At 35.9% G+C, this 16,279-nt stretch overlaps 1 protein-coding gene across 1 annotated transcript in view; it reads right to left on the reverse strand.

Annotated features, from left to right (window-relative positions):
- Positions 1-16,279, reverse strand: part of CNTLN (centlein) — a 476,456-nt gene that overhangs the window by 38,324 nt on the left and 421,853 nt on the right. Inside the window, exon 29 of the mRNA XM_027863054.1 lies at positions 15,844-15,921. Coding sequence (XP_027718855.1) covers positions 15,844-15,921 — 78 coding nt within the window. The remainder of the gene's footprint in view (positions 1-15,843; positions 15,922-16,279) is intronic.

Consider the following 16,279-nt stretch of genomic DNA (forward strand, 5'->3'; position numbering starts at 1 on the left):
CTCTATAGGGTAGTAGTAGGGGAAGGAGATAAGGGCAGAGGGTTGATAGAAAGGTGGGCAGACTTGGTGAAGGGATAGTCAGAAGCAAAACATGTTCCAGGAGGGACAGGGTGAAAGGAGAGAGAGAGGATAAACAGGAAAAATAGGATGTAGAGAAATACACAGTAATCATAACTGTGAAAATATTTTACATCAAGTTTTTCTGATAAAGGCCTCATTTCTCAAATATATAGAAAACTGAGTCAAATTTATAAGAATACAAGTCATTCCCCAATTGATAAATGGTCAAAGGATATGAACAGATGAAAGAAAGAAATCAAAGCTATCTAAAATTCTCTAAATTACTACTGATTAGAGAAATGCAAAAAACAACTCTGAGGTACCACCTCACACCTATCAGATTGTCTAATATGGCAGAAAAAGTAAATGATGAATGTTGGAGGGGATGTCAGAAAATTAGGACACTAAAGCACTGCTGGTAGAGTGTGAACTGATCCAACCATTCTGGAGAGCAATTTGGAACTATGTTCAGAGGGCTATAAAACTGTGCATACCCTTTGACTCAACAATCCTTTACTAGGTCTGTATCCCAAAGAGATATTTTTTAAAAAAAGAAAAGGACCTATATGTAAAAAACAAAATTACAGCAGCTCTTTTTGTGGAGGCAAAGAATTAGAAAGTGAGGGGACACCCATCAATTAGGGAATAGCTGAACAAGTTGCTGTATATGATTGTAATAGAATACCATTTTGCTATAAGAAATGATGAGCAGAATGCTTTCAGAAAAACTTGCAAAGATGTACATGAACTGATAATAAGTGAAGTGAGCAGAAGTGAGCAGTGTACACAGCAACAATATTGTATGATGATCAACTATAATGACTTAACTATTCCTAGCAATGCAAAGATCCAAGACATTTCTGAAGGATTTACAATGAAAAATGCTATCCACCTCCCAAGAAAGAACTGATGGAGTCAGAATGCAAGTTGAAGCATGCTTTTTTAAACTTTCTTTACTTTTCTTGGGGTTTTTTTTTGGTCTGTTTTTTTTTTCTTTTACAACATGATTATTATGGAAATATGCTTTCCATGACTGCATACATATAACCTATATCAAACTGCTTGCCTTCTAAATGAGGTAGAAGAAGAAGGAGGGAGAGAATTCAGAACTCAACATTTTAAAAAATGAATGTTAAAAATTCTTTTTACATGTAATTTGAATGAAATATTGAAAAAAGATTTTTGAAATATGATGATGAGGATTTTTTTTTTAGTGATAGCTTTCAGGTAGACCAATCATTCTCAAATTCTTTTCTCCTTGATTTGTTTTCCAGGTCAGTTGCTTTTGCTATGAGATATTTTCTTCTTTTTTCTATCTTTTGATTTTATTTTAACATTTCTTATTATCTCATTGAATCATTTGCTTCTATTTGGTCCATTCTAATTTTCAGGGAGTTTCTTGCTTGGGCAAGATTTTGTACCTCTTGTACTACTCTGTTAATAACCATTCCAATTCTTTCTTCCATAGATTTCATTTCTTTTGCCATTCTTTCCCTCTACCATGCTAATTAAATTTATAAAAAATTTTATTTTTTTTTAACAAAAACACTTGATTTATCTCTTTCAGGAATACTAGTTGGATTTTTGCCCAAGCTGTTGTTTTTTGCCTTTGACACTTTGCTTGTAGATATTTTTGAGTCACTGTCTTCTTCTGGGTTTGTGTCTTGAGCGTCTTTGGTGCCATAATACTTTTTATGGTGGGATTCTTTGTTTACTCATTATTTCAGCCTATTTCCTGACTTTGGAATTGATCTTAAAGGCAGGTTCTGTGTACTTCTGAAGAGAAAGTCTGGGTTGGTCCTGCAGCTGCCTTCTAGTGCTAATCTATCACATTAGGGACAGCTCAAACTGGGTGTCTGCAAACTATCAGTGCTCCCAAAGTAGGCTGATTCCGGGGCAAATCTGGTCACTTCCCCCATTAGGAACTCTGTGAGTTCCTGGCCTGAGTTTAGGTCTGAGCAACTGTAGATTGTTGCTGGAGTCAGCCACTATCAGTTGGCCAGAAAGCTTTATTGGTTCAGAGTTCTTGCCCTGGTTATTTCTCCACAGGCTTCAGTTTAGGTTAGAGGTTGGAATTGTGACCCTGCTCTGCTCCTGGGTGCCCCAGGGGTTCAAGGCACATTGCTAGAGTTTGCTTCTTAACTTGCTCCTCTATTGGCACACAACCCAGGACCCTCTACTGCTCATCACCCTGTAAGGCCTCCCCTAGGGACAGGTGCCCTCTGTCATCTGTCTGTGACTTGGATTTGGGTAGTGAGTGACAAAACTGCCAGTTGGCACCTGTTCCCAAATGCCACATGGCATATCCTCATATGGGCAGAGGACCTTCTTTTCCCTGCTTCATTGCTTCCCTCTGCCTCTCTGAACATAGCAGGCTCTCAGCCAGGCTTAATCTTCAGTATCTGCAGACCTCTTTGCATATCTCCTATGCTGATCTTGGCTGGAAAAAAAATGACACAACTTTTTTTCTTGGATTTCCTCATCAGGATTCAGACTGGCATATTTTCTAGATCTTCTGGAAGAGTTTTGTTTTGTTTTGTATTTTTTTGGCAGAGAGAGAGCTCCCTATACTTCTTTTTGCTACTCAGATATCTTGGTTCCACCTTCCTCAGAGTTATTTTACTCCATAATGATGTTATAAGTGTATAAATTGTTCTCATTCTGCTCACTTTGTTCTACTTCCAACAGTCTTCCCAATTTCTTCTTAAATTATCCATTTCATCATTGCTTATGACATAATAATATTCCATTACATTCATATAACATAATTTGTTTAGCCATTCACCAGCTTTTTAGTTTCCTATTTTTGGGTACCATGAAAACACATGCTATAACTATTTGTGTATATATTTTTTTCTTTGGGCTATAGCCCTGGAAGAGGTAGTGCTGATACTGCTACTGTTTGGTAGCTCTTTGGACAAAGTTCCAAATTACTTTCCAGAATGGCTGGAATAGTCCATAGATACACCAACAGTGCACTAGTGTACCTGTTTTCCCATAGCCCTCCAACATTTGTCATTTTCCTTTCTGTCATATTTGCCAGTCTGACAGTTTTTTGATGGAACCTCAAAGTTGCTTTAATTTGTGTTTCTCCAATTATTAGTGATTTAGAGCATAAACCCAAGTTTCTGAGAAACATATGCTTTGCTAAGAAGCATAAGAATGGACTGAAGAAGATGCCAACAATGACAAAGCAATCAGTGCACGAGCAGAAGCCATCACTCAAGACCCTTAGCACCAAAGTCCCCAAGTCCAAGCTCTGCAGTCAGTCAGCCATGTATGCGCCAGGCACTATGCAAAGGTCTGGAGATACAAGAAGAGGCAAATGACAGTTTCTGCCCTCAAGGGGCTTACAATTTAACAAACAAATATATATACAGATAAGTTACATACAGGATAAGTAGGAAATAATTAACTGAGGAAAGGCACTAGGATTAAGAGCAGTTGGGGAAGGCTTCCTGTAAAAGATGGGATTTTAATTGGGACTTAAAAAAAAACCAGGGAGATCAGTAGGTAGAGAGGAGGGAGAGTACCAAATATGCATGCATGACAGCCAGAGAAAATGCCCAGTCAGGAGATGGAGTATCTTTTTTGAAGAAATAGCCAAGAGGCCAGTGTCACTGAATCAGAGTATGTGGCACAGAGTAAGGTGTAAAACAACTGGAAAGGTAGGAGGTGGCTAGGTTATGAAGGTCTTTGAAAGCCAAACAGGATTTTTCATTTGTCACTGGAGGTGATTGGGAGCTGCTGGAGTTTATTGAGTAGGCACAAGATCACCACCCAAAAGTTTCTAAGACCAACACCATATGCTGGTCCTAAGACTGCCACAGATTGTCCAGCTAAAAGTTTGCACTAAAGTTTGCACTAAAGTCTTGGCCCTAAGGTCACCAAGCATGACTCTAAGGTTGCCAGAACCACTGACACTGAGGTTGTCAAACCTATTGAACTTAAAGGCTACTAAGGCTGCTGACCCCCAAGGACATCATGTCTGATCCCATGAACACCAAGTCCAAAGCCAAGATTCCCAAGTCCAATTCTAAGGCCAAGTCCGGCAATTCTAAGACTGCTAAGATCATTGACTCTAAGTCAGCCAAACTCAAAATTGCTGGTGTGAAGGCCCTTTGGGCTAAAGCTACTGATCTTAAAACTTCAAAATAGATGCTTCAGAACAGAAAGACATGTTTAAATTTTAAACTATAATTTTTTTTTTCAACCAGGGTATTATACAAATAAAAGCAGCTAAGGAGTATAGAGCACTGGACTTGGAATCAGGAAGAACTAAGTCCAAATCTAGCCTCAGATATTTATTAGATGTGTGATCCTGGGCAAGTCACTTAACTACTGTCTGTTTTAGTTTCCTCATCTGTAAAATGGAGATAATAATAGCACCTGCCTCCCAAGATTGTTGGAAAGATAAAGAGATAATATTTATAAAGTGCATCGCAAACTAAAACTTAAAGAGCTATGTAAATGCTGGCTATTATTACTGTAAAGGAAATGATGAGTCAAAAGAACAGGTCGTACCAGATAAACCTTTCCTTTTTTTGACAGGATAAGTAACCTAATAGATGGAAAGAATGCTATGGATACAGTTTACTTTAGATTTTAAGAACATTTTTTGATAAAATGCCTCATATTAGTCTTGGGGAAAAGATGGAGACATATAGACTAGATACTGACTCCAGACAGATTCAGAACTGGTTGGATGATCAGACTCGGAGTCATTGTTAATGGTTCAGTGACAAAGTCACGGGTCCCTAGAGGAGTGTCCCAAAAAAATGTGCTTGGCTTTGTGCTGTTCATCATTTTTATCAATGACTTGGGTAAAGGCATGGATGGTATGCTCATCAAATTTGCAGATGACACTTAGCTGGGGGGTTGGAGAGAGAAGATAACACGATGGATGACAGAGTCAGTGTCCAAAGGGATCTTGACAGGCTATAGCACCAGGCTGGATAAATTCAATAGCAATGAATATAAAGTCTTATACTTTACAAATATCAAATGAAGAAATTATGGTTAGCAGCAGTTATTCCAAAAAATATCTCACAGTCAAATTCAATATGAGTCAGCAGTATGGTGACACAGGCAAAAAAGCTACTGCAATTTTGTGCCATCCTAGGAAGGGCATAGCTTCTAGGTATACGAAGGTGACAACACCACTGAACTCTGCTCACGCTAGACTTCATCTGGAGCACTGTGATTTCCTTCTGGGCACACAATTTCAGAACAACATTGATAAGCTCCAAAGTTTCTAGAGGTGAGCAACCAGGATGTTGAAGGGTCTTAAGTTCATGTCACATGAGGATCAGTTGAAGGAAATGGGGATGTTTAGCTTGGAGGGAAGTTGGTTAGTCAATAAATATTTACCAAGCTTCTACTATGTGCCAGTCACTGTGCTAAGTGCTGGGGATACAAAGAAAGGCAAACAACAATCCTTTGAAGAGCTCATAATCTAATGGGGGAAATAATATGTAATTAGTTTCTGCAAATAAGCACATAATAAATACTGACTAAATTGGAAATAATGAACAGAAGGAAGGCACCAAAATTAAAGAAAATCAGAAAAGGCTTCTTGCAGAAGGTGAAATTTTAGCTAGGAGTTGAAGGAAGTAAGGAGGCAGAGATGAGGAGGGAGAGCTTTATATACATGAGGGACAGCCAGTGGAAATACCTGGAGTTAGGAAATGGAGTGTCTTATCTGAGAGAAGATTTAGTGAAAATGTGATGACTATTTTCAAATATTTGAAGGGCTATCACATGAAGGAGAAATTAAATAGGTTTGGTTGGCCCCAGAAAGCATAACTAGAATGAGTGGGTAGAAGCTTGATGTCATGAAAAAGTTCCTAATAATTAGAGGTATCTAAAAGTGAAAGGGCCTGACGCAAGAGAAGGTGGATTCCCCCTTCCCTGGAGGTCTTAAAAAAGAGGCAGAATGACCACTTGGCAGGCGTGGATCAGTGGGGACTCCTTGTATAGGTTGGACTAGATGGCCACTGGAATAGATGAGATGGAAGATGATCTTTTCCAGCTTTCACAATTCTATCATTATGTTTCCTAACATTGTCCTGCTCTCCTCTCCACAACCATGCATATTCTGCATTGCTCTTCATACATGCAATACACTTCCATGTCATCCTCTTCTCTTAAGGTTCAGCTTTGGCTACCTCTTCCATGTAGCCTTACTCAGTCCTTCTAGTTAAAAGTGACATTTTTCCCACCCCAAATTTTCTTAGAACAATGTTAGATCTCTCCTTTGTCTTTCTAATATTAGGCTTTACAGCATATATATTTGTGGGAATGCATCACTTTTATTAGATTTCAAGCTTCTTGAAATCAGGGACTATATTACTTCTCATAGTATCATGAATTAAGAGATTTAGAGCTGGAAGAGAATTTAGATACAGTCTAGCCCAACCATCTCACTTTATACATTGTAAAGAAGAGAGGTAGTTTTGGATTTCTGTTCACTGACTCCAAATCCAACATTCCTTCTATTTTGTGTCTCTGTTTCCATATCACAAACTACTAATACAGTCTCTTGTAGGCAGTAAGCACTTAACGGTAACTATTTCATGACTTGTAATGAACATTAACAGCAAATTGCAAGATTAGGCTGAGCACTTGTAATTGATTGTAAGTGGCAAAGAAAAGTCAGGTCAAGATATTCTTTAAGTTAAAAAGTTGTGATTGTATTGTTAAAAGTCTATAAACTTTGATGGAATAAAGCTACTCATATCAATGGCGCAGACTTTTTTTTTTAAAGTATCATAGATTAGCAAGAATACTTTTTGCCAAGGCCAACAACAAAATAAAAGTGGTCACTGGATATAATGAGATATTGGGGATAATTTGTAAGTAGAAAAGATTTCCATTCCACTTTGCTGAGAACAATTTTTACTGTACCTAGATTCCACCTAAGCCTAGTGATACTGCTCTTTGTTCTGTAACTTAAGGGACTGGAAGAGACTTGTCCGTTAGCACATTTCCTTTAGTGATCACCGTACATAACAACAATTAAAGTACAGAGATTTCTTGTTTTGAAGTAAAATGGAAACGATTGGTTATATGTTCTGATCTAATGTACTGTATAAGCTAAGACTCAACTACAGTACTTTTACCACTATGGCAGAACCTAGGACCAGCATACAGTCTATTCCAACCTAATTCATAATTCACTATGAAGTGTTGAAACTCATATAGTAGCATACAGGGAACTATCTTTGTCAGAGAGTTCTGTCTTCTTTGATACTCATTACTACCTTGTGTTATAATACAAAACAGTTTCTGCCTTCAAAATTAAATGGTTAATAATAATCACTATTTTATTATACTTTCTTTAAGTGTTATTCTGAAATTATGAAGGAGTATCACCAAATCTCATGTGGACCTCTTTACGAAGAGCTCCAAATTCTGGGAAAGAAAAAAAATTTAAATAAAAAGTAACAGTGATACAATTCTGTGAATACAATATGTCAAAGTAATGGACAAGGCAAGAGGGAAGTGTAACAGGTAGAACTGTAATAGACAAAACAGTGTAATAGAAAGCACTGGACCATAGAAGATATAAATTCAAATCTTAGCTCTCATACTTAATAACTGGGATACCCTGAGTATCAAGTCCTCTCTTGGTTTTTTTCTTTCTTTATAAAATAGGAATACCTGTGCGATACCTGTGCAAGGGTATGTCCAATTTAGACTTTAGCAAAATTGATGGGATAAAGATAAAGACAACTAAATGTCAGGGTCAAATCCTTTCAGGCATAAAGGAAGCATCTGGAAGTTATTCTGAAGGTTTGAGTAATTTAGCTACATTTTAAAAGATCAGGAGAGATAATGTATTTGTTCTAGAGCAAGGGGCCTCAGTATCTTTATCCCTAGAGAGTCATTTTGTATAAAACTCAACAGGATTTTGGGAAATTTAATTAGATTATCACCTTAAGTTTGGGCTGGAACCCAGCTCTGAACCAGTTGTTTGAAGAGACTGATGCAAATGTACAAGGAGTTCAGCAACCAAATTGATGTTTTTAAACAGATAGATATGCAAGACAGGACCTGTTTTTGGCCCTGCGCTACTTAACTTTTTTACCAGTGACTCAGAAAAAGGCACAGATGGCATGCTTATAAAATGCACAGATACCAGAGTTGAGAAGGATAGCTAATACACTAGATCCAAAAAAAAAAATTTTGACAGGCTAAAACACTGGGATGAATCTAATGAGATAAAATTAAACAGGGACAAATGTAGTCCTATATTTGGGCTCAAAAAATCAACTTCACAAGTTGAAGATGGAGATGCACACTTAGATACATTGTCAGAAAAAAAAAGATAAGAAGGTCTTAGTAGATTGTAAGCTTAATAACAGCCCCATTATCACATAAGGATTGGCTAAAGGAGCTAGAGAATTTTAGCCTGAAGAAGGGAAGTCTCAGGGGACAAATTATATCTTTGCTCAAGTATTTGAAATGTTATGTGGAAAAAAGGATTAAACTTGTTTTATTTGGCCTAGAAGGAAGAACCAGAAACAATGGATAGAAGCTTCTGAAGGCAAATTAGATTTTATATCAGGAAAAAACTCCCTAACGATTACAGCTATCAAAAATGAAATGGTTTTCCGGGGTAGGTAGTGAATTTTGCTACTAAGCAGAAGCTAGATGACAAGTTAGAAGGTATTACTTTATCAGATAGTAAGAATTTCTTTAGTGTATGGCTTGGCTTAAATCAAGAGTTTGTTAACCTGAGATAACCTCCTGCCCTCCCAAAAAAGTCTGTGAATAAATTGAGTAATCTGTAAACTCAGGTGGCAAAAGTACTTTGATAAGTATATTTTAATATAATTGGTTTCCTTTGCAATCCTATGTATTTTGCATTTGGCCTCACCATCCTGCCAAAGAGGCATAAAAAAGGTTAAGAATCCTTAGATTTGACAGACACTCAAATACTGTGATTCCACGTACAGCTACCATGTGAAAGAATAATTAATATTTGCCTGGTCCTACAGGGTAGAACTTGTAGCAATGGTTTTCCCAAAGTGCAACAGGCTGTTAGGGGATGGATCAGGTTCCCTGTTTTTAGGGGTCTTCAGGAAAAAGTTTGTTGAGTATGTTGCAGAGGCATGGAATTCTTTTTCAGGAGTGAGAGGGCCATTCCCTCAAGTGAGTCCCTTTGGACTGTGAAGTTCAATGATTCTGTATATTTTCCAAAGAAGATGTATCCAATAATGGAAATACAAATAAAAATATTTACATTACTTACTTCATAGAGCTGATGGGAGGAAAGTACTTTTTAACCTTAAAGCCCCAAAGTAATTTGAAGTATTGTAATTATTTTTATTACTACTAGGTATTAGAGAAGATGAAAAAGCACAGAGATGTAGCTGATTCTTAAGGAACTTATTGTAGTCATTCATTTAACAAAGTATTACTAATATAATTGGAAAAAAAAAGTGAGGGCAGCTAGATGGTACAGTGGATAGAACATTGGCCCTGGAGTCAGGGGGACTTGAGTTCAAATCCAGCCTCAGACCAGACACTTGACACTAACTAGCTGTGTGACCCTGCACAAGTCACTTAACCCCGATTGCCTCACCAAAAAAGTAAAAGATTGAATGACCAAAGAGATGATCTCAGTATGATTTTGAAATGTAATTCAATGATAATTTCTTAAATGGGAACTTTGTAGTTCTATACCTAGGGCTGCCTTTGGTGAATACAAAGAGCATAACTTTGGTGGTATCAAAAATGAGAAAATCATTTTAGGAGAAAAAAAAGAAAAAGCTCACTAAACAACACTGGAAAGGCAAGAAACATTGGAAAATAAAATAAAATCATTTACATGGATAACTTATTTCATTAACTTAATGAAAGGGCACCAATAATTCAAATTTAAATATTCTTAACTCTCCGTGATCTCTAGTAATAGAATAAAGCAAAAGCATAGACCTAAAAATTGCCTTTAGAATTTTGCTGAACTAATCTGAAATAGTTAAATCTTACTGGACCCAGTTAATGAGAAAACTAAGTTGAATTATGAGAAATATGAATCACTGGATATTTTTAGAGAAATATAATTTTACTTTTTTTAGGTAGCATTACCCAAAGAGCTGTGGAGAGATGGAAGGTGAGTATAAGTAGAATGCAACAGAAGTGCAGAAGAGAAATGATTTTTGCCAAATTGAAGCAAGAAGGATGCCATGAGAGAGATGTAGAACCTGGTCCTGTAACTGGTCATGTGATCTGGTCACAAAATAAAAGTAAGGAATAATTTATGACAGTGGTATCCACAAGAGTTCTAAAGAAGGTGCCCAGAACATTGGGTGGATCTCTTGTGGAGGTCTTAAGGGAAAAAGGTCAAGAGTTTAACAGGATGAGAAGGTAGGTATAGTTTTATCTACCTTTGGAAGGAGATACACATCAATTAATTGGAATGAACTGCTTACAAAAAGTCTGGCAGAAATATGAACAAGCAGAGGTCTTACCAAATCTGCTTCAATGTATAGGTAAGAATAATGTAAAATTAACCCATTAATTACATGCAAATAGTGCTTTTTAAGTTCTTTGGGTTTTTTTTTTTCTGCTGAAATAGGTTAAATATCTGTCATGAAATCTTTATAAACCAGTGTTATTAAAACTCTTGACAAATGGACCAACACCAGCAGACTTGTTAGGATATATTTTCCTTGAGAGGAGGGGCTATCGTTTTTTCATTTGTATCTCTAGTGCTTAGCAAAGTGTTTGGCATATAGTAAGTGCTTAAGAAATGCCTTTACATTCCATTTTTGAAAAGTATTTTTTTCTCTGAAGTTAAAAGTCTCCCTCCAGATTTTTACATTATATTTGCTTAGCAAATCTTTTGTGCATAACTACTGCAAAGATATACTTATGGCCCAGTCATGGTGCAATTATTAAGAATTCTAAAAAACAGAACATTCCTTTGTAATACTTATATTTGACTATAAAATATATTTAAGATTTGGGTTCCCAAAATTTCAAATAAAATAAAGGTGTATTGTAAAAGTTCAGTCCCAGAGGATTGAGGCAGTTGTCTAGCTTTCTCTTACTTTGACTCCTAAGCAGAACTTGCACATTCCCTGGGTACAGAGTAGGCGAAATGACTGTGTATTCTGGGTTCAAGAAAAGACACTTCAAATTCTCCTTAATTGTAGCTGTTACTGAGCTGCCAGATGGCATCTTAGAGTAAAAGCAAAAAAAAAATGGTAGTAATGTTAATAAAAGGATTATTGGATCAATTGTTCTGTAACTGTTTTCCATAGGACAATTGTGTAGCCCAAAGAAAAAAGCTATAATGGCATATAGGCAAATACCACTTATCAGCTTGCTTATCTGTGGGTTATATATAATGTGTATAATTAGTGAATGCCAGAAAATCATCAGATGTAGAATTACTGATATGACTGAAAACATTGCTGCTTTTTGGTCTGAAACCAATTGCCAATGGACCAATAATGTGTTTGAGCAGGCATGGGTGAATACTGATAAAAATTGGTGTAGAACTGGGAAATGTTGAACAAAATGTTGAATGGTGTCATCATTCAATTTCTCTGCTTAGGTCCTATGAACTATGTCTGGTGTATGTTTTTGGCTTTCATCTCCAGACTTTCATTTACACTTTGACTTACATGGGTCAGATTTCTGTCTGCTTCTACTTTGAGGCTGGCTACAAAACAGAAAAGGTTCACTAGTTGCTTCAGTGGCCCTTCTGAGTTAGGCTAATGTGGTTAAAAGCCAGTGCATTCCATCTTCCTACTGCTGAGCTTTTTTGACATAGGTCAGTTATCTGTGGATTTCCTAGGAAGACCAGCTTCTGCTTTGTTTGCTGGCTCTGTTCCTATCTATACTTGGCATAACTCATATGATAAAGCACCTGGCCAAAAGATCCTCTCTGCCTTTTGTATCTGGTTTCCTTTATTTCTCCTTAGCCTTCTTAATCATTACACTTGTCTTGTGAACTTGAATAGCTCCCTGAAAGTGAAAGTGGGGCTGTGACAGGTTCTGTCTCAGAAGAAGGCAGTAAATTTTATTTTACAGAAGAAGTCTGTAAAATGACTCGTCTCCAGATAAATTCGGAGCGTTTTGTTCATTTTTTTGAAATGATACATTTCTTTTGTATTAATGAACATTATGGATGATTGATTGAAACCTGTAAGTATGAGGAAAAAAGAAAGCAAAGTGCAAATAACTGAGACCCTGCTGAGGAAAAAAATACCACAATCCTGTTTTGAGTACCAAATTCCCAAAACAGAAGAAACACCAATATATTTTAGTGGCCATTTCTGATGTAGGTTTACTTCTAGTGAACCAGATGTGCACAATGTATTGTGTTAACTAGTTAAACAAATAAGTCCATGCTTCTAATAAAATTATAAAGACATTTACAAACAGCACAACAAATTTTGAAACAAAATTCATGAATATTTAAAGTTAAGATATGACTAAATTAAAAAAGTGAAAAGTGAGATAGATATTTTTAATTAAATATTGGTCATGGACCCAGACATTTTCTCCATAAAATATGGAAAAGCCCATTCATGCTAGTATAAAAATTTAATAAATCAAAATTAACAAGCTGACATCTATTTTACCTTATTTAAGGCATCTGTATCTTCTGTATCCATTGTAAAATATAATTTTTTTTTGTTTCAGATGTCATTTTGTTCACAGAACACCGTTCAGTATTATTTTAATGCGTACTAATGCACTGGACACAAAGTAGAACAGTTTTCTGATTTCAAATGAGTATTTTACTAGTACATATTTTCACTGAAGTGAATGCACAAACACATACACAAACCACCTTATAGACTGTCAGAAACAAATTAATGAATAGTCAATACTTTATAGTGAAAAATAACACCCAACTCCAAGCCAACTTCCTAGAACCATATACTTTTAAATCATAAGGCATAAAGCAAATTTAAGTATTGATCAGCTATATGATAAATTCAGAAAGTTAGAGCAGTTAAAATTCATTTGAAAAACGTTTTTTTTCTCTTTGGTAGCAGATTCTTATTTTGGCAAAATAATAATCTATTAATGTTTTGCTTCAAGTGCATGGGTAAACAATCATAATGACATCAAAGATTTTACCTCAATGTTCCAATAATATTTTAAGCATCATTCAGTAACTAATTAACTACTACATTATTTTTGGACAATGAGCATACTTTTTTCCACAGACTGAAGATAATATAAATGGAAGTATGAGAACCGTATCTGGAAAAGAGTCATAAACTACATGGCAGGCATGTGATTTTAACTATTTAGCTTCTTAAAATTCCAGAGCTGAACTAAGGTTCAGAAAAATTGGTGTGAAAAGAGGTATCTTTTCTAAAACTCTGGACAAACACAAACTGAGGAGTAGAAAGAGAAGTCTGGTAAAACTGAGGTATGTTATATTTTATAGATTTTCTTCTTGGGTATAATTATGAAGTGGCATTTAAGTGAAAACTCTGAAGCCTATATTCCCACTCCACCTGCCACCCCAAATCTAACATATTAGAAAAAACACCTATGTCAGTAATAAAATAAAAAGTCTTTGACTTTTTAAATGTTATCTTACTATCGCAGTGGAATAAAATTAGCTTGAAAAATGATCTAAAGGGATATGATGCAGTTCATTATGTATAACAGCAACAGCAGCGGTTTCCCAGTGTTCATAAAGGCTGCTCCATTAAATTTACTTTCAGTCAATAATTAGGAGTCCACAAATAAACCGAGGCAATTAAATCAATACTGCTGGGCAATTATATTCCAGAGTCCAGGCTCAGTGGCACAAAAAGACCCTATATCAAGCTGTAGTATTAAGTGTTCTGCTACAATTTTCAACAGGGCATTTTCTGGACAGAATAAGCAGCCTGAAAAACGGATGATCTCAAGTTTGTACATGTATATGAAGTATATATATCATGCAAAAAAGGTATCTTCTAGTATCATTAGAATTTAGAAAAAAAGTAATACTTGAATTTAATGTTTTAACATTTATGGAATTCCAAAATAGAAAGAAGTATAGCCATACTAACAAGAGTAAAATATTTTTAAATGTTATTCAGTTTCCTTTCATTCACTACCCTGGTAAGAAAATCTGAAGTAGATATAGCCATTTCTAAAGACGTTTTTGAAGAATTGGCAACTATAAAAATCCTGACTCATAGATTTAGAATAGGGAGGGATTTGAGAGGCCATGTCTCTCATTTTACTGATAAGGGAGTTGAGGCCCAGAAAGGCTAAGTGACTTGCCCACGCAAGTACATGTAGCAGAGCTGGGATGTGAACTTTGGTCCCTGGACTCCAAATCCCTGTTCTTTCTTCATGCCACCTTGAGAACCTGAGATTGAGCACTTAAATACACTCCTATGCATTTACTGCATGGTTTAGTAAAACACTTTATAAACACTGTCTCTATTGATTCTCACAATAAGCCTCAGATGTAGCTCTGAGATATGGGATGAGATTGAGAGATGTTAAATATGACTCGCAAAAGGTCAGATGAGAGCAAATGGTAAAAGCAAGACTGGAACTCATAGCTCAGACCTCCAATGAATGCAGTGTTGTTTCCACCACTCCATGCTGTCTGTTGTAATAGCTGATCCTCAGTAATATCAGGTATTATTTGATGCAACTGATTTGGGTTTATAAAAATAATATCATGAAGATAAATGCTACATGTATCATGTTTTACTTATTCTTGGTATTACTCAAACCAGGCCAACCAATGGCATTTTGCAAGTATTAAAAGAAATTTCTTTTCTATAAATTACTAACAATATTTTGAATTATAAAATGGAAATATTTGTAAAGTATATTGCATAGCCAGTTTGCAAATAGAAATCCTTTGAATTCTTTAGCCTGTGTATTTTAACTATTTTCTTCTTTCGTGAGCTACTTTTAATACAAAAATCAAGATAAGAGCAGGAACTATAAGGAAAAGTTTTAGAATACATTATATGTTGTGAGTCATGTCAAAACAGAGGCTGACTATGACTAGAAAAGCAGGGCTCTCACCTGCCAATAAACTGCCCTTGATCACTTACAAGAGGGGCACATCCCAGCAGACTGTGTGTGTATTAAAAAAATACTTGAAAGAGAAGAAAAAGTATCACACAGGTCACAGCAGCAGTCTCAATAGACCCCTCAGGGATTTCAAGTAGTCTCAGCCTTGTCATCCTCTATGCAGCTTTCCACTCTGCCCAGAAAATGTCAATAGGAAAATGTTTGAGGGGCCTCTGGTGGAAATTTTTTCATTCTTTCTGCATTGACAGGATGCCAAATCAATATTTACTTCCCACTAACAAGCTGCTCGAGGTCTCAGTAGAAAATATTGTAGAGAATGCGGGAAGACACAGTAATAAACAGCTGTCTGGCTGTGAGGAAAACATGAATTGACTGGAAACAGGTCCACAGTAAAAGGTCACTGAGACCCATGAACTCCTCAGGTGTCCATATCAACTACTAACTTTAAAGACACATAATAAAGAATCTCTTGTCCTAAGAGGTCTAAGGAATAGATCCTTTTCAATCTACCAAACATATAGATCAACTCAATAATTTAATTAATACATTTGCCAAGACCCTCTATGTTAAATTAGCAACTACAAATAGAGATAACTTTCCTTTTTGTTAGCATAATAATTCCTTATCTAATACAACTAAAATAATATGAAGATACTAATAATATTACAAAACAAGAGAAATCCCGTTTTAAATAAAAGGAGGCTTTGAATTATTAAGATAAAGTTTTAATATAAGTAGAAAAAGCAGAAATACCTGTCCTTCAAGAATTTTATTAATGTATATTAACCACTCCTTATCTTGTTCACAGGCCCTCCTTGCTTTTTTCAATTCCTAAACAAACAAACAATAAGTAAAATGTCAGTATTAATTATGTTTATCTAAAATAAAATCACAGATCACATCACCACACATCAAATATATCTTCTCAAGGAATGAGGAACTGGCCTGCACTAGATACCACAAAGACTGGCTACCTTCTAAAATTCAGCAATCATAAGTGCCATGAGTGACTACAAATTATTACTGACATGTATGCAGAACACAAGTCCACAGAGCACCAACTCAAAAATGTATTTAAAATACATGAATTTACAAAGTAGATTTTAAAAAATGAAATGTAGAAACAATTTCAACTGAATTGCCATTGCCATCGAGCTACACAAGGTAACAAATATATTATTCTGTCTTC

The sequence above is a fragment of the Vombatus ursinus genome, unplaced genomic scaffold (genome assembly GCF_900497805.2).
Source record: "Vombatus ursinus unplaced genomic scaffold, bare-nosed wombat genome assembly UNPS02014770.1, whole genome shotgun sequence".
Classification (NCBI taxonomy): Eukaryota; Metazoa; Chordata; class Mammalia; order Diprotodontia; family Vombatidae; genus Vombatus; species Vombatus ursinus.